Genomic DNA, 18,427 nt, shown 5'->3' with positions numbered 1-18,427 from the left:
CTGAAAGAGCTATGTTATGAGGTTATGTAGTAATACATTAAATACCTAAATACAACAAAATCCGCTGCTTTAACTACCATATTTATTTACAGTTAAATATTACTTACATCGAAGTGGTCTTCACACATAAAAACATTTGTATGCGCTAAAATGCTCTTTGGGTCTCTTCGCGCTAGTTTTAACCACATTTTTCTTTTTTTTGGGATTCGTTGGAACGGAAACAAACAATTTATCTGGATTTTTTATAGTCGTACTTGAACATTGCGGCACTATACACCATTTATATACCATTTTACAGTGAAATAATCAATTTAATGCACATAAACCATAAGATTTACTAAGGTCATTGACTGAGTTTACTCGCGTGTGACGTCACACGTGTCACGTGATTAGCCCCTTTGCAAAAACAGCGTTTAAGGCGCGTTCAAAATAAATAAACTTTAACATTGTTTTTTTATATTTAATACAGGAAATTTCACGGAAATATCAATGTAGTGTAATTATTAAGTCATAAACAATCAACTAAAACCATTTTCAAAAATTAGTCAAATAGCCTATTGAGAAAATTCATATTATAGTAAAATTAGAAGCACTTTCTACTGTAGCAACAATTAGCAAGATAGCTTGGTAAGCAGTGACCAAAATTCAAAAGCAGATGCCAAAGTATTAAGTGCTTCCAATTTAGTAGATATAAGCGACTTTCAAAATTAACCCGTTGTCGAAGTTACCCCAATGCACCTTAGTCAAACAACGCAAGCTACTCAACTGAGCATGGAATAAAATGATTAAAAAACTAAACGTTGCTAGCATGAAGTTTCAATCTGGATGATTGAATAGGCGGTGATTCGTGTGACCCTTTAAATTCGTCGGGCTAATCTACTCGGAGGAGGGTAGTCCTCTGCAGAGCACGAACAATACGCAGATAAACCTAGATTTTATTCAATAAACACTTTTCTATTTGTAATCGGGTAAAGCTAGGGACAAACTGAGCCCACGTTCGCAATGTATGCAATGCATGATGAAATCTGGACTGGAAACATACTTATCATGCGTTGCGTTGCATATGACAAGTATGTTTCTAAGCATACAAATTTTAGGGTCCAGATTTCATAATCATAATGCATAGCATACGTTGCGCACGTGGGCTCAGTTTGTCCCTATATACCTTAAGTACTTCGACTTTTTCATCTTCCATCGTAAATTTTTGGAACATTCTGAACTTTTCGGAATTAAGTACCCGCATTCACCACATTATTTTCTTTTACTTTCTTGTAAAAACAGTGTTTTGGCCCCAGTATCGTTAGAATTTTCAATCCTGACAGTTAAATTGCCAGAATTAAATTTACGATGTTTCATACTCATATACTACATATAATACTCATTGTTTTATTTATTCAGTTGACATCGTAGTTTAGGATACATTTGGAATCATAATAGTACATTTCGATGCTAGTGCGGAAAGTTGTCACAAGTATGTAATGACATTTCCGCACGTGTATCGAACGACGTTTTTTAATACAGTTGCGAAAAATTAAGAAAAGCAACAAGTAAGGAATGGAATTCGAAACTTTTATATTATTAATTCTGTGACATTATTGACATTGACATTATGAAGATGTGTTTTTCTAGCTTTTATTCGACTAGAATAGATTTTGTTATTATTATTGAACCCACTTCAATGAAAGTTTTTTTTTCAAATGCATGTTCTATAAGACAGAAACAATTGTAAATATTAAAACATTGTAGGTACTATTATTACCTAAATATCGTTATTTACGATTATTTGTGTATCGTATATTTATAAAAACAATATCGAATGTTGCCTTTGGAAACTTAAAACATTCTTGCAGTAAGAAAATACACCTTCTTTGACAGGCGTTCCGTTCCATTCAGACGACTTATTAAGAACGGTTTTTCAACATTAAAAAATAAACGTGTTATAATACTTATAAATAAAGAGGTAAGTAATAAAATATGAAATATGCATATTTTTCGTATGCTTACATTAACAGTAGGTTTTTATGTTGATTACGACGTTTAAAGGAAACTAATATTAACACTCATCAATAAGTAGTCATGAATTGGAACAAGTAAAAATTTAAAGAAATTGGAAAAGTAAAAAGCACTAGTTCGCGAAAACCAACTTTCCGCACGCTAAACAGCCACAAAAAGTACCTAGCACTCTTTGAGCAACTGCATTAAAAAATATAGTACCTACCCATGAATATGAGTGCGTCACGCTTAACGCTTGTTATATAGAGCGAATTTACAGGTGGCAAGGCAATGATATTGATACCATAATATATTATATAAATTAATATTATATAGTGTCGTACTCGCATTTATTTAACGTTATAAACGTTATAAATGCGCCGTTTTATAACGTAAGATTTATCTCAACAAAATCATACTATTTTTAGTGATATACTGTATCGGAGGACCGCGTCCTCTCACAAATTCTTTTCATGGTCAATTTAAAATATAATACAGTTGTCGGCGAATGGGCCCTGGCGAATCTAATTTTCGCCCGAAGGGTCTGCGCCCTGCGGCTTTCCCGATGCACAATGCAATGAATTGCCGTGAAATTACACTTTTTTGCATAAGTGCTGTGAAACCTTCAAGTGTTTATTAGCATTTCCCACCTGCCAATAAACACACAAAGCTAATTCTAAATACACATAATTTACGCAGTAGGTTTTTCAATTTTCTATAAAATATGCATACGTGTTAGCTACATTTTGATTCAATTCCAACGTACGCGTATTTTTTAATGCATTAATACTTTAAGAAATGAGGAAACAACGCCTTGGCAGGCACGGCTATAGTTGGTTCACATCGCGCTTGCGGATGGGCGACAACGTCCTTACGGCTTGGCCACGACATTGCGCGACTTGCAACGGTGGCGGCGGCAACCATAGGTGGGAACGAAAGGTCCGAAGCTATGTCTCGCTCCAAACTATGCCGTCGCCAGTCGCTGAGCCGTTACGACTCCTGTGTAAAGGCGCAAGCGCGGTTGACCAACTACGAGTTGTTAACGCACCACTTAATAGCTTATTCCGAGGTGAGGCGATGCTGATTATTGTGCGTTACAGTAAGGAGTTTCCTACGAAGAATACTGAGCGGGTCGGGTTAATGCGGTGCCTGACTGGTGCCGAGCTTTTAGGTGTGCTTAAAACCTTACAACATTGTTTCATTACAGTAGCGGCAAGCATTATATTATTATTAAGCTCAATTAATTTCTTTGATGACTAGATAAAACATTATCAGTAAAGGTCAAAGTTACGTCCTCGTATAAGTGACACGGAACAAGAGTACTTCATAGCTTTAGTATTCCTCTGGCGGTTCAATAAGAATAGCGTGAAAATGTATAAACATTTAGTGTTTTATGGATTGTGTGTAGTTAACTATATTATGGGTCAGAACATTCAGGTAAGATGGAAACTGCAATCAATATTACTCGTGAGATGTACCTACACGTGATGCAAATGCGGTTATCTTGACAACAGACACAAATGTAGTTTTTATTCAATATGATTAAAATTGTTATGTAAAGCCTGACCAGGAATATATGATCACGCGCAATGTTGCGGAATTTCACCGGAATTAATTTTTTTATACTATACTGTCACCCTATAGGCCTATACCTACATGAAAATGAACAGCGGCGCACTCTTGACAATGATCATATATTACTGGTCAGGCTTTAATACTTACTTAAGGGGTTAAAAAAACTAGGATTAATAGTTATAAATAAGATAAATCCAGTACACACAGAGCCGAAACTATTAGGTACTTATTCGTTGCTGGAGGCACGTGCCAGACACGATAAAAATCCAGGCATCCATCTACGCGTTAACAATAGCCAATTCATTTGGAATACGAAATACTTCCAAGCCTCAATCGAGTGACAATTGATTCAAATGTAAATTAATGTGAATTAAATTTGATATCAAATCATATTCTGCGTTACTCAATAAATTCAATCTGAGTTTATTTTTTAACCTTAATAGGTATGAAGGTCCTCTTTTAACAATAACTGTTAATTTATACCTCTACATATAGGTAGTTAAATGAAATGTGTTTTTACTGAAAATAAAATAAAAAGATAAGTTAAATGAAATGTGTTTTTACTGAAAATAAAATAAATGTGTTTTTACTGAAAATAAAATAAATAGTGTAAATAAATAGCGATGATAAAAATACTAAAAATAAGTAGGTAACTACAAGGTTTATTTAATGGTTTTATTTCAAATTCTAGGTATTGAACAGTAAAAAGGCATCAAATTTACAAAATATGTGTTGTATTGTTAAATTAAAAAATATTTTTTATTTATCTTTCATTAGTTTCATTACAGTAATTTACTTAAAATTAAATAGTTTTTGTAAGATATAGTAAGTAAAACTCCAACAAATGCAGAACAAAACAAACTTATATTTATTGTCAGATACAATTATAAACATTTTATAGCTGGTCAAGCAAATTTTGTCAGTAGAAAAAGGCGCGAAATTCAAATCTTCTATGGGACGATATTCCTTCGTGCCTACATTTTTTAAATTTGACGCCTTTTTCTACTGACAAGATTTACTCGACCAACTATAATTAAACAATTAAAGTTGGTCAAACCAATTTGTCAGTCAGTAACAACCAGGAAAATTATACTCATCCCTTTTTTTGGGTGCTAGTACTAGTGTAAGACAAAGATAGTATGATTCTCTCTGTCTATGTTTGAAATGAGACAGTCCTTTGACAAACTATATATCCCGCTGATCCTCCTTTTTTTCTTCCTAACCTTTTTTCTGCTTATTTTTTTAAATTTCAAGTTTTTCGGCAGTTGGCAACGACCCGCCAATTTTCGAAAAAAAAAACAGAAAGTGAATATATATATGGATTAATGATTTTTTTATTTGTATTTTTTTTTATATGATTTTAACCCATGTTCTTTCACTGATATATGTTAAAATAGTTAAATAACTAACGAAACCGTCAACGCCATCTAGGTGAGAATAGGCCAAAGGTGTAGGCGCCCTCTGTCCGAGAATCAAATTTTATTGATTTCCGAGGCACGTTTTTTCCTTAGACTTTATTCATCTTAAACGGAGTCACATATATATTATAGGTGTTAGGTGCAAAGGTACCGCATTGAATTGCAATGGGACAACCTGTATTTTTAATTTTTTATACATAAACAGTTTTTTACAAACAGTTAATGCTTACCGACTTAATGTCCCACTTTATACCCTTTCATCGTAACAATAATTCATCGAATCATTAGAACGATTTTCAAACCCGCGACTACAATTTGGAAGCCAAGCTATATTTGTCATGTCATATATTTATACCTATCTCGTGTTTAGTACAACTGTACAACGCTATTTATTTGTTGACATAATCTCGTCCCTGATTCATGACATGACTACTTCAAAACATTTAGCCACTCACTCTCAGTGGTGGTGTACGCAAGCGCGGACGTTGTATAGGATTTTGTATCAGTCATTGTGTGGTGATAACATGATAACAAATTGTCAAATTTAAATACGTTTACCTACAGTCGACCAGTCGGCATATTGCATTACGTCACAAGGTTGTCATGGTGAGTTACCAAGTAGCAGTAAACCAGTAACCAAATACATTAGAAACAATTTTTTTTTGCAATAATCTTATATAATTATTAATATTTGACATATACTTAGGTGAAGTTATGACTATGATCTTTTGTGAATTAATAAAATCATAGAAGAAAATGTATTCTACAATAATTCTAAGATGACAAATTAACTTTGTTTTTGTGTCCATTTCGTTAAGGCGTTTTAACTACTTTTGAGGTAAGAATAGTGAATTATGACTAGGTAAGTAGGTACTTTGTTAGTAGGTATTTTTTTGATATATAATTAAGCAAGAAATAGCTTTAAGTATATGTTTGACTGTTTGCATGTATTAGCGTATCGTATAGGACTGAAGTAAATCATAATTTAAAACTATTTTTTTTCTCAAGCATGTATTTGCGTTATAAAAATGAGAAACGCCTTTATCAGCACATTTACGAAGTGCGGTTTTGGATACATAGGTATTAAACCTGGTCAAGCAAATCTTGTCAGTAAAAAAGGCGGCAAATTTGAAAAATCGCGGGTTAGCAACAAATCGCGTGTCATTTATATCTTATCTGTGGAACTGTTTTGTTTACGTATACATTTTATCGTTGTTCGATGTATCTTGCTGCTTTTTGTTCGTTTCCATACTTTGCTTTACATTGCTACTGACATATCCAGCTTGACAGACTACATGGCTTTGTTTCAAATTTGCCGCCTTTTTCTACTGACAAGATTTGCTTGACCACGAGAATAGGCCAAAGGTGTGGTTGAGAGTTGAGAGCACGCACTATGGAATAAATAGGCCACGTGTAGATGCGTACGCACCATCGCTGGCCTACTACCTTTTAGTGCTAGCGGTTCGCCAAAAAACGCTGCAAATTGTGTTAAAGCTATGAAAATCGGCACGATTGATCTTTAGTCCATATAAATCAATTTAACCCGAAGCACCAAAAAAAAAGGAGAATCTCGTAATTTTTCAAACAGTTATTAATATATTCTACTTAGCTCATTATTCACGACTTTGTCTGAAATTGAAGGTCTACAAATAATCATGCGGTTCGGTCATCTATTTCACGTTTATTTGAAAAAGAAATTTTGATTTTCACAGTAGGCATTTTGCTTTGTATGCTTTTCTAATCTATATACTTCTGTAAGATTTTATTCAGCGGGCGAATCCGAGGCATCAGAAAAAAATCCGATCCGCTTGACCCCCCCACGAGACCTCGCCAGGTTGACATTGCCAAAAAATTTCAAACCTTGAGAAGTTCCCAGAAAATTCTGGAAAATTTCACAATTTATGGAAATTTACATTAAAAAAAGAAACTATTGTGCAAATTTTTCGAAATTTTTTCACGCAGAAAAATTTCACCCGGAAAATTAGTAGCGGCGTTCACCACTCTCCCGCATGTAAACTTTCATTTTGTCTTTTTTAGGAGAAAATAAGTAATCCACGAGTGTGCGTAATCGGGGCAGGTGTCACCGGGTTATCTTCAGCCAGATATTTGAAGGAGGAAGGCATTAATTTCACCGTCCTAGAATGTACGAGATACGTCGGTGGTACCTGGCGATTCGACCCCAGAGTGGGGACAGACGAAAATGGACTGCCTCTGCATACAAGCATGTATATGCATTTAAGGTAAATAAAAGGAAAAAATTGTCTTTAATGTTTATTCTTTCAAGCTATTTATCTTATCATCTTGGATTTAATAAGCGTAGTAGTGCAGATCCTGAATAACATGGTGTAATACGGTAGGTATACGTTTCATTCTGATCCAGTGTGTTAGTTTAATAAATTTCTGCAATATTCGTAGTTCGTAGTCGTCTAACCTAACCTAACCTAACTTATTTATAGGATAACCCGAGGAAAAACCTGAAAAGTTAACGGTTTCAGAATTATGACTAATGATAATATGACAATCATTACATTATGACTTTCAATAATTATGCCAAACAAAGGGACCCCATTTATTTATCGTATGGCATATACATATACATGTCACTGGATTAGGTACATATAAAAAGAAAACTTATAGTTAGAATTTCAACGATTTATGTCGATGAGATATATCTAGGTATTTTACAAACAATGGGACATAACAAAGAGGTTTCATTCTATCGTGAAAATTCATAGTACTGTGTACAAAGTACATTCAATAAATAACAATAGTTATTTGTGCAACAAGAGAGGAAAGTTGGTTTTTCTTGCGAGTGTTTATTTTGAGGGCCAAGAAAGCGAAAGATTCTATAATTGAATCACGAGCGAAGCGAGTGATTCTTAGTTAGAATCTTGAGCGGAGCGAGGGACTCAAAAACACGAGATGTAAAATAATTTTGCACATATAATTTTTCACCTTAGTAGTGAGAACATATTAAATGTATAGAAGTATGAAGTGGCAGTTCATGGCCTTCACTAAATTAAAAAGCTACTTTGTTTCACTCCCTGGAGTGAAAGTGCGACTTTCCTCACTCCAGGGAGTGATGAAAGTAGTCTTGTTCGAGCTGCTGAGGTGAAAAATAACATACGTAAATGTTCTCACGTTCCAGGACAAATCTGCCAAAGCCCACGATGGAACTAAACGGGTACCGGTTACCTGATGACACGCCTTCCTTTCTCGGTTGGGAGCGCTACTACAAGTACCTGAATGACCTTGCCAAACATTTTGATATAGAAAAGCATATACAAGTAAGAGACAATATCGCGTTTCTATGGCGAGATGCGTATGAAGCTCCTTCTTGCAATGTATACAACTATACTGCTTGCTTGCTGGCAACTAAACTCGCGAAGGTATTGGACAGTGTGCTTAACACGTATCTGAATAGACATATCAACCAACATGACGCCCAATTCGGTTTTCGGTCCGGACTTTCAACTGAATCGGCTATACTATGTCTTAAGCATACTGTTCAATATTACACCAAACGGAACACGCCAGTTTTCGCATGTTTTTTGGACTTGTCGAGGGCATTTTTTCTTTTTTGACGCAGGGGTAAATGCATTTACGCATCTCACCCCCGGGCTGGGGAAGCCCATTGGGGGGTGGTAAGTGGGACTCGCTCCTCCCATAACTTCCTCTGCTAGCCAGAGGAAGAGGAGGAGAATACCCACTAACATCCCCTGCGGCGTTTCCGTCTATGCCGTTGAGGGGGGTGCAATGGGTTCGCGAGCATGTCGACCACGGCACCCCCCCGGAGGGCATTTGACCTGGTCTGGTCTGGTATCTTACAAGTTACGCAATGCAACGGGACTAGTTTGCCAGTTGAAGTGATAAATATGTTTGAGTATTGGTATGATCATCAAAATATAGACACGAGCGAATATACAGTACACGGCAATATTATACGGAATTTAACGCAGATATTTATTTATATGACAGCAAATACGACACAGGTACTTTCGTAAATGAATATAAGTTCTTCTGATTCCAGTTTCTACATCTAGTGGTGTCAGTAAGGAGGACAGATAACGTGTGGAAAGTTAAGCACAAACACGTCGTCACCGGAGAAAAGTTTGTAGAAGATTATGATTACGTGATAATAGGAACAGGACATCACAGTAAACCCAGCCGACCTGTTATAACAGGAGAAGAGAAATTCAAAGGTAGGGGAGATGTGTGCAAAATGATCCCTTCAAGGGAAAAACTTTACTCTGTTCAAAGTTGAAGAGAAAAACACAAGATTTGGATATTTATGAATAAGTAGTTCATTTACTTATCTAAGCAACTGCATACCTACTACTCATTTCTCATATTTAGCATGTGAAAAAAAAATGAAAAAAAATGAAAAATATATTTATTTTGCACACAAAGATGGGAATTTATTTGAGTATACATGAGGTCCAGGTTGCGCGCATACAGCGGTACATTTAAAACAGTATGAACAGGGGTCCCCAAACTAGGCATAGCCTGTATCTTGGGCGACCAGTTAGTGAATTAAAAACTAGATTGAAAAAAAAAAAAAGAAAGTATGTCTAAAGATGAAGATAGGTGCTAGTGCTTATAACCTTAGCTACTAGGGATTTACGTTGGTCAGTCTGTCAGTCAAGTCTCTTACGGCTAAGTGTCTATACCTATAGATTAAATGTCTAATTATGTAACATAGAGTACCACTACATATGGACAGAAATTGAGGCTTATGGCCGCGATATTTAAAGCATTATACAATTATACAATTTAGAGCATTATACAATGTTTCCTTTCTCCATACAAGTGCGCCGTAGCGTCACTGCACTATCTCCTCAGTCTTATTATAATCGATAGTTAGCAACCAGTCACAAATAACTCGCTTTGCCTGTGAAACAGGGAGGTCCTTGATGTAACAGTGTTTTAGTATTGAATTGTACACTGATGTTTTTCCATAGCTGCCAAATCTCTTTGCAAATTTAGTTTTAGTTGGGGGTTTTTTTAGTATGAAAGTGCGCTTTTTTAGCATTTCTCTGTGCAATTCCGAGCCGATCAAGTTTTTATGGGTAAGTATACATGTTCGGAGTATAAAGAGCTGTCGAATGTTCAAGACTCGGGCTTCTTTGTATAATTGAGACGTGGGGAAGAGAAAGGGTTTTCTAAGCATGACTTTTAGTACAGATCTTTGAGCCCGTTCTGCTACTATGAGCGCGGTTTTTGCTGCGTTGCCCCAGATACTAACGCAGTAGCTAGCCACGGATTGACAAATAGCTGTGTAGACCATTTTCAGGACTCTCCGGTCTGCTGCGTTTCTAACTCGTTTTATTATAGCGATTGTTTTTCTTAACCGTTTTGACAGGCCTTCAATATGTAGTTTAAAGTTTAGATTTTCATCCAGCATAATTCCAAGGTATTTTATCACGTCGCACCGCGCGATAGCATCACAGTTGCATACTCGTGATTCAGAGAGAGGGTACCCACATTTATGTATTTTAACTTGTAGATCCTCTGGGGGTTTAGATGCAGCAGTTTTATGAAAGCAGACGTGATTTGTTTTCTTATGGTTAAGAGTCAATAAGTTACTCTCCAGCCAGGTGTAAATCGACAGCATTCCCAGCTCAGCCGCACGGGACGTCTCCTTCCACGTGTCACCTGTGAACAGAACAGCAGTGTCGTCGGCGTAACATATCACCTGTGCGCCTTGGAGTCCCACATCATGTATGTCATTTATATAAATATTGAAAAGGGTCGGACCCAGCAAGCTGCCCTGAGGGACGCCGAAGCGCACCGGCAAGGGGTCACTTGTATTGGAATCAACCTTAACCAGCTGGCTACGATTTCTGAGGTAACTTCTGAACCAGTCCAAAGAAACGCCTCTTACGCCAAATTGTTCCAGCTTGCTCAGAAGTATTTTTGACGACACCGTATCGAACGCTTTGGCCAATTCCAAAAAAACTCCAATGCAATATCGATTCTTATCTAGATTGTCAGAGATCAGCTCCGTTAAAAGTGCAACTGCGTCTTCGGTGGATCGGTTGGACCTAAAGCCAAACTGTCTGGGCGATAACAAGTCATGCGCTTCGATAAATTTTGCCAGACGTACGTTAACTGTCTTCTCGAGAAGTTTCGAGAATGTGCTTAATAGCGAAATGGGCCTGTAGTTTGCAGGGACATCTTTGGGGCCATCCTTATAGATTGGCGTGACTGAGGCCACTTTCCAGAGTTTGGGAAAGCAGCCAGTGGTTAAACTAAGGTTAAAAATGTATGTTAACGGATCACATAATATGTGTTTGAAGCGCTGAATAAAGCTAGGACCCACCCCGTCCAGGCCAGGGGCACTGTCTGATTTCAGTTGCGTTATAAATTTAAGGATTTCAAGTCGGTCAGTAGGTTCCAGAAAGAGGGAGTGCGGTGGACTGTTCTTTAGTTTTACATTCAGCGCAAGACTTTCCTCTGACACATTCAGGCGATGCAGGATATTATTAGCATGATTTTGGCCAACCGTTGACAAGTAGTTATTCGCTATGCTAAGGGAGTTTCTTGTGTTATCTGCTATAGTCAACAGTTCAGCGGCTGAGTGTCCTTTAGATTTGATATTACAAAATCTTTTAAGTGTTTTCCATAACTCTTTGGAGTTTTTACAGTGCGTCTGAATCTGATCGCTCTCATACTGAGTTTTTATTTTTCGTAAGAGGTTGTTATAGTAGTTCCGGTACCGGATGTAGATAAGTTTAGCAAGTTCATCATTCGGGTTTTGACTTGATTTAGCGTGTAGTCTGTCACGGTGGCGGGCACACCTCACCAGTCCCGGCGTCATCCACGGTTGTATCGTACGTTTTGATCTGCTTACTTTTAAGGTGCTCTCATTTGTCTTGATAGTTTTATCTATAACGCCCATAAACAGCTCTACCGCGTCATCTACGTCGGGCAGTGAAGTGACTTTATTCCAGTCATATGTGGTTAGGTCAGCCTCTATCCCTTCATAGTCGATGACTTTACGAGTTCTGCAAATAGGTCTACGTGGCTTTTCATTGATAGCAAGACCCATAATGGCAATTTTGTGGTCGGTGATGTCAGAGTCACAAACCATTGCGACAGCTGAAAGTTTTGATTTTACAAAAATATGGTCCAGGCAGGCCTTCAGACGTGTGGGCTTACTGATAGCCGGTTCAAGGCCGTGTTCTGCATTTAGGCACAGGTATGCCATAGAGTCTGGTTCGGAGATGTCGATGTTGATGTCACCTGCTACTATTAAGTTACTTCTTTGTTTATAAGATTGTAAAATATTGTCTAACGAGTTTATGAAGTTATCCGTGTTCCGAAAGGAGGGAGATCGGTAAATTCCAATAACGGTAGCAGTATTAGGAATATCAATAATTAAACTGCATGCTTCGGCTAGACTTGGCTCAGAAACCGTGGCAGTCCACTCACTTTTGATGTAGACCACCACTCCACCATTTTGATTGATGTTGATCTTTGTGTAGAAAGAATTATATCCCGGGATTTCGTTTATCGTCGTGGAATCACTAAGTCTGCACTCTGTAAGAATGATAATGTCCAGTTTTAATTTTAATCTATGTAGAAATACAAGAAACAGGTCAAGGTTTTTACTGATACTTCTTATATTGAGAGTCAGAACCCTAAAGTTGAATTTATGTGACAGTATTAGAGAGCATGACTCCGGATCTTGAACTTCTAGGCACTTAATTTCGTTAATTAAATCGAGATCATTGTTTAAAGCTAAATCCCCCATTTAGCAGTGTTACATTTAAAATTCAGAGTTACAAGCGCAATAATTTTTTTGATTACGTTAAGAACTGTATATATATTAAAGTTTACACAGGGCACTGTAATCGATAGCAGAATTATTGTGATCAGATTATTTATAATTAAAGTTGAGCACGCAGCTATTTGCAGGGTAATGGATAATAGTTTTGGGAGCGAGTAATTCGAGTTAGGATTTTTATATTTACCGTAATTATTTGTATCAAATGTGAGTTGGGCAAATGTCGTATTCGAGTTGAAGTGTGACCGGTTTTCTGTGTTATGAATTTTTTTGGATAACTTAAAGCTAAGTAACAGCATTATACAGGAGATTGTTTTCAATGGCGAAGTGTATATTAAAACAAAGGTAACCATAATACAATGGAGTGGAACATTAGCAGTACCTATTATCATATAATTCACAGTAATACTTGTTAATACAATATTTTTATGGCACTCATATTTATGGCAAGGAGTACATGCACTTAACATTACAAAATTATGGAAAGATTTATAATTGCAGCGCAAGAGGAAATAGCTTACCATAATTAAGGCCTTCAAGAGATACAACCCTATTTTAATTAGTACCGTAGCGTTAGGAGCAAGTAAGTTCGCTGGCTGGGTTTGTGGCAGCGCGGGGGTCCTCCGCGGGGCGACGCTGCTGGCTCAGTTTTTCGAGTAGTGCCTCTGATGTCACATGTGTCACTGAGCTGGTGTCCGTGCGACGCATGAATATATTGCCATTTGATGTCCATGTATATTTAAATCGGAGCTCGGCGCCGAGTTTCCTGACTTTGCTGAAGAGAATGCGGTTTGGTTTGCTAAGGTGTTCGTTCAGGTAGACTTGAGTAGCCGGCCCTGGGATCTCGAGTTCAGCAGAAGTCAGACCTCGTCGAACTCTTGATGCTTTTAGTAGCTGATCTCGGGGTGCACGGCGTATAAAGGTAAGGACCACGGGGCGCGCCCGCTGCTGGGACCCATCGCGCCGGGCCCCCACTCTCTTGACATCGTCCACCTCTAGGGGGTCCAAGTGCATGCCTAGCTTGTTCGAGATGACATGGACTATTTGCCGAAGGTCTTCTGATTTGGATTCCGGTAGACCGGAGATTTCTACATCCTTTAGGAGTTGACGCTGGTCCTTGGCTGCAATGATATCTCGCAGCTCGGCCACTTCAGTTCGTAGGTTCACTACTTCTGTTTTAATTCTTGCGGTTTCCTTTTGCTGCTCTTTTAAAGATGATAGTTCTTCCCTAAAATTTGAGAGGTCCGCAGAGAAATGGTTTACGGACTTCGTGAATTCTGACATTTGAATTTTCATTGAGGTGAAAGTGTCACTAAGTTCCTTAATAGCTGCCGTAAAGGCGGTCATAGCCTCTGTGGGGATTGACAAATTCGCTAACTGTCTGGCCGATGTTAAAAAGTCACTTTCTGGTTCTTCGTCGGGTTCTGAGTTCTTTGCTCTTAGGGGGGTGCTATCAGATTTGATATTTCTTGCTTTTTACTTGCATGTGGGGCAGAGAAACTGTTTATTTAATCTTAGGTTCCTGTTCTCCTCCCGTGTTAAGTTGGGAAGGCAAAGTGTGTAGTTTATTAATTATGTTATGTTTTCTAAAAGTCTAGTACAGGATCATTTTATACCTAGGTATGTATGGATAAAACGATCCCTAGTCGGGTTAAAATGATCACAGATGATTCCTTTGTGATGTCAGGATTTCTTCGTCTAAATACTCTAAATCATTTAAGCCAGTCGATTTATTTTGTACAAGTTTTGATTTCATATTTAAACGCCCAATCCGCCCAGAATAAGAAGCTCTCCAAACCAGCCAAATTTTATAAAGAAAAAACCTATAGCAAAATAAAAATCAGCTCAACTAGGTTTCATATTCTCAGAAAAATCTAAACAGTGGCGTTTATAGATAACACTTGTCGAATAAGTACTCCTATTCATTCCTCTATTTTTCGGTATTTTCAGGAACCATAATCCACAGTCATGACTACAGAACACTGGAACCTTACGCTCATCGCCGAGTCCTCATCATTGGCGCCGGGCCCTCAGGCATGGAGATCAGCTTACTCGTAGCTGAAGTCTCCAGCCGACTGGTTCACAGCCACCACTCGCCTGCCAAATTCGATACCACCCACTTCCCAAGTCATTACGTGAAGAGACCTGATGTGAAAGAATTGAATGAGACGGGAGTTGTTTTCGTTGATGGCAGTTTTGAAGAAGTTGATGATGTCATTTTGTGCACAGGTAAATATATCACTGTCATGTGTAGAAATAGAAGACTTGCTTATTGTTAGGCACTCGATCACCAGTTAAAGAGTCCTGGGGGCCGAGCCAAGATGTCGTTCGATCATTGATAGAAAACTCCCATCGAAACTTAAATAATCTATGGACTTTTCTTTTCGTTTGGCATTTGTCGATGTGTCATCTTGGCTACGACCCCTAGGTAGTATGTCCTAAAAGATTAATGACAGGAAACACTAGACACACACACTACACTAGTACACAACACAAGTAATCTATAAAAACGCTATAAAGTCTGGTAATAAATATTTATCTAAAATTACGTAAAGTCAATAAATGGTTTTCCCCTCACTAGCTCGGAAAGTTGTCTTTTATCCTTCAAAACAAGCGGGGAAAAACGCGTTTTATCCACTAGTGGGGAAAGTAATTTGACCTTGGATGGAGCGTGTTTAAGTAGCTTGACAGATAACAAAACGTAAAACGCTCATGATAATGGTTCGTTCGATATTAGTTATCATTAAATAAATGGTTTGAGAATCTAATAAAAAATACCAAATTTAGCTTTATTTAATGATTTTAAACCTTAAAATTCCATAAGAAACGTTTGTTTTTTATAATGATGTTAAATATAATTCTGAACGCACAAGTTGAGTCGATGCAGTTTCAAAACGCATCGTTGACATTTCATACTCGTACGTCAGAAATGTCAACATTGTCAACAAATTTTTTACTTGAAAACTTCTCGTGTAAAAAAACAACTTCCAGAGTTTTTTGTTATAATATCGTAAAAAAATTAGTGATTCCAGTGATGAAGATGATCTAACGCCTGAGGATGTTGCACTTTCCTCGCTATAGTGAGGTGAAAAGTTTTGTGTTACACACGGGTGCAAATGTATTTTACTTCTCGTGTGTTGAAACACTCGCCACGCTCAGGATTCTATTTTAGAACCACTCGCTTCGCTCGTGGTTCAACTATAGAATCCTTTCGCTTGCTTGTGTTTCAATTCGACACTCGCGGGTAAAATACAACTTTGCACCCTTGTATAACAAATAACTATATCTATGTGTAAATATAAAATATCGAGTAGGTACTCTAAGCTACAGAAGACCGTAACCAGGTTTATTACATTATTTCACCTACCTTTTTCTCGTAGTCTTTTTCTCCTTATGATTAATAAGATCTCGATCTTTTGAGCCTACAATATGCCTCACCTGTCAGCCTTTGTTAAAGACTATTAAATCCATACCAACATACATTTACTACAATCACTACATAGTATAAAACAAAGTCGCTTCCTGCTGTCTGTTTGTCCCTATCATAGAGTAACTTATACTAGAGCGGTACTGTCATAGTAAATTTTATAACCCCAGTAAATTCACTGCCATCTGTCGACACACTTTAAAACTAAAAATTAAGATTTATAAAAATACGATAAATTGTATTTAAATATAGATAAATGATTTTTTTTATATGCATTAATTATTTTTATGATTTTGACCCATGTTCTTTCACTGATATGCGTTAAAATTGTTAAATAACAAACGAAACAGTCAACGCCATCTATACGACAGTGGGCCAAAACTAGTGGCGCCCTCTGAACGAGAATCAAATTTTCTTGATTTTCGAGGCACGTTTTTTCCTTAGACTGTAAACATCTATTACGGAGTTATATCTATCTTTGTCCCTATGTATGCTTAGATCTTTAAAACTACGCAACGGATTTTGATGCGGTTTTTTTTTAATAGATAGTGATTCAAGAGAAAGGGATCAGCATTGCACCCATGCGAAGCCGGGGCGGGTCGCTAGTTGTAGTTTATAATAGGTTGTAGTTGTAATATATAAATATATATTTAATAAAAAATTTACTTAGATTTTAAGTGGCACTTTTTCCAGGTTACGAATACGATTACCCCTTCCTCGACAGCAGTAGCGGCCTGACGTTGTCGGCGAGGAGCGTGGTCCCTCTCTACAAGTACATGATCAACATACACGAACCTTCCATGGTGTTCATGGGGTTAGTGGTTCGCGCGTGTTTGGTTGTTGCTATTGACGCTCAAGTAAGTGTAACTGCCCGCGTTATCATGATGTTTATTTGCATTGTTAAGCCAGGAAATAAAACATATATGGCACGCCGCGCGAATTTGGTGAAGGAAGATACGGCATTGCGCGGGTTTTAACGATTTACCTAAATAGGTAACTGAAAACGTTTGTTCTTCTGTATGACTTCCGTTTAAAATTTTGCTCGTTATGTCCCTCTAAAATTATACTGCTGTGATATGCAGGGTGACGATATACAATTGGAATTGAATGAAAATTTTAGACGTTTTCGTATTTTTAGGGTTCCGTACCCAAAGGGTAAAAACGGGACCCTATTACTAAGACTCCTCTGTCCGTCTGTTTATCCGTCTGTCTGTCTGTCACCAGGCTGTATCTCATGAACCGTGATAGCAAGACAGTTGAAATTTTCACAGATGATATATTTCTGTTGCCGCTATAACAACAACAAATACTAAAAACCGGCCAAGTGCGAGTCGGACTCGCCCACCGAGGGTTCCGTACTTTTTAGTATTTGTCTGCAACAGAAATACATTATCTGTGAAAATTTCAACTGTAGCTATCACGGTTCATGAGATACAGCCTCTTTACAGACAGACGGACAGACGGACAGCGGAGTCTTAGGTAATAGGGTCCCGTTTTTATTTTACCCTTTTACTTTTTATTAGGGTACGAACCCTAATAAAAAGTACGGAACCCTCGGTGGGCGACTACGACTCGCACTTTTTTTCTATCGAGCCAACTTTTACCTACTTATTATATTTGTAGTGAACACGTTTTTTTCGTCCTCAGGCACGTTACACCACAGCGCTAATAAAGGGAAACTTCACTCTGCCGTCCGAGGAAGCAATGATGGCGGATTGGCAAGCACGTGCAGATGCACTTCTCGCTAAGGGTCGTCCGCTGAGTGAAATACATCTGTTAGCAGATAAAGAGGTATTCAGTTAAGCAAAATTAAATTGAGCTCACTTGTTTTAACTTCTCTCATAGACCTCAATACATGGCACTGTACTTTCATTTCACCTATTCCAGACTTGTCTGTCCTATTTTAAGTACTACAAGTACCTTTACTACTCTAGTACTCTTTCCTAGCTTCTATTATTATTCTTTCATTTTCTTTCTTATATCAATTACTTTCATTTATCCAGGACGACTACTACGAAGAGCTGACAAGAGAATCCGGTATCGCCCGAGTACCACCAGTCCTGTTCAAGATCCGTGATATGGACACTAAGGCCAAACTACAAAACTTGTACACATACCGGAATTACGTGTACACTGTGCTTGACAATGAAACGTTCACGCGACTCCTGGAGGACGACACATCAAACAACACTGTTACGTAAACTCGAAGGCAAAATTTAAAATAAT

At 37.7% G+C, this 18,427-nt stretch overlaps 1 protein-coding gene across 2 annotated transcripts; it reads left to right on the top strand.

Moving 5' to 3' along the window:
• Window positions 1–3,292: 3,292 nt before the first annotated feature.
• LOC134748613 (senecionine N-oxygenase-like) lies at window positions 3,293–18,427 on the top strand. 2 transcript variants are annotated; one of them, XM_063683407.1, is made up of 8 exons: window positions 3,293–3,429; window positions 7,023–7,225; window positions 8,134–8,272; window positions 9,016–9,187; window positions 14,725–15,003; window positions 16,895–17,058; window positions 17,849–17,992; window positions 18,205–18,427. In XM_063683407.1, the coding sequence occupies exons 1-8, from the start codon at window positions 3,364–3,366 to the stop codon at window positions 18,400–18,402; spliced, it is 1,365 nt and encodes a 454-aa protein (XP_063539477.1). In that variant the 5' UTR covers window positions 3,293–3,363; the 3' UTR covers window positions 18,403–18,427. The 2 variants fall into 2 exon arrangements, with proteins under 2 accessions (XP_063539477.1, XP_063539478.1); XM_063683408.1 differs by lacking the exon at window positions 3,293–3,429 and adding an exon at window positions 5,438–5,591.

Source organism: Cydia strobilella, chromosome 16 (genome assembly GCF_947568885.1).
Source record: "Cydia strobilella chromosome 16, ilCydStro3.1, whole genome shotgun sequence".
Classification (NCBI taxonomy): domain Eukaryota; kingdom Metazoa; phylum Arthropoda; class Insecta; order Lepidoptera; family Tortricidae; genus Cydia; species Cydia strobilella.
Note: the sequence above shows the minus strand (reverse complement) of the source record. Positions and strands in the feature narration are given on the sequence as shown.

Excerpts from the sequence above, each read along its gene's own strand:
- LOC134748613 (XM_063683407.1), top strand. The coding sequence starts at position 3,364 with ATGTATAAACATTTAGTGTTTTATGGATTGTGTGTAGTTAACTATATT. Across the intron at positions 17,059-17,848 it reads TTGTTGCTATTGACGCTCAA|GCACGTTACACCACAGCGCT; the intron begins GTAAGTGTAACT and ends TTTCGTCCTCAG. Across the intron at positions 17,993-18,204 it reads ATCTGTTAGCAGATAAAGAG|GACGACTACTACGAAGAGCT; the intron begins GTATTCAGTTAA and ends TCATTTATCCAG.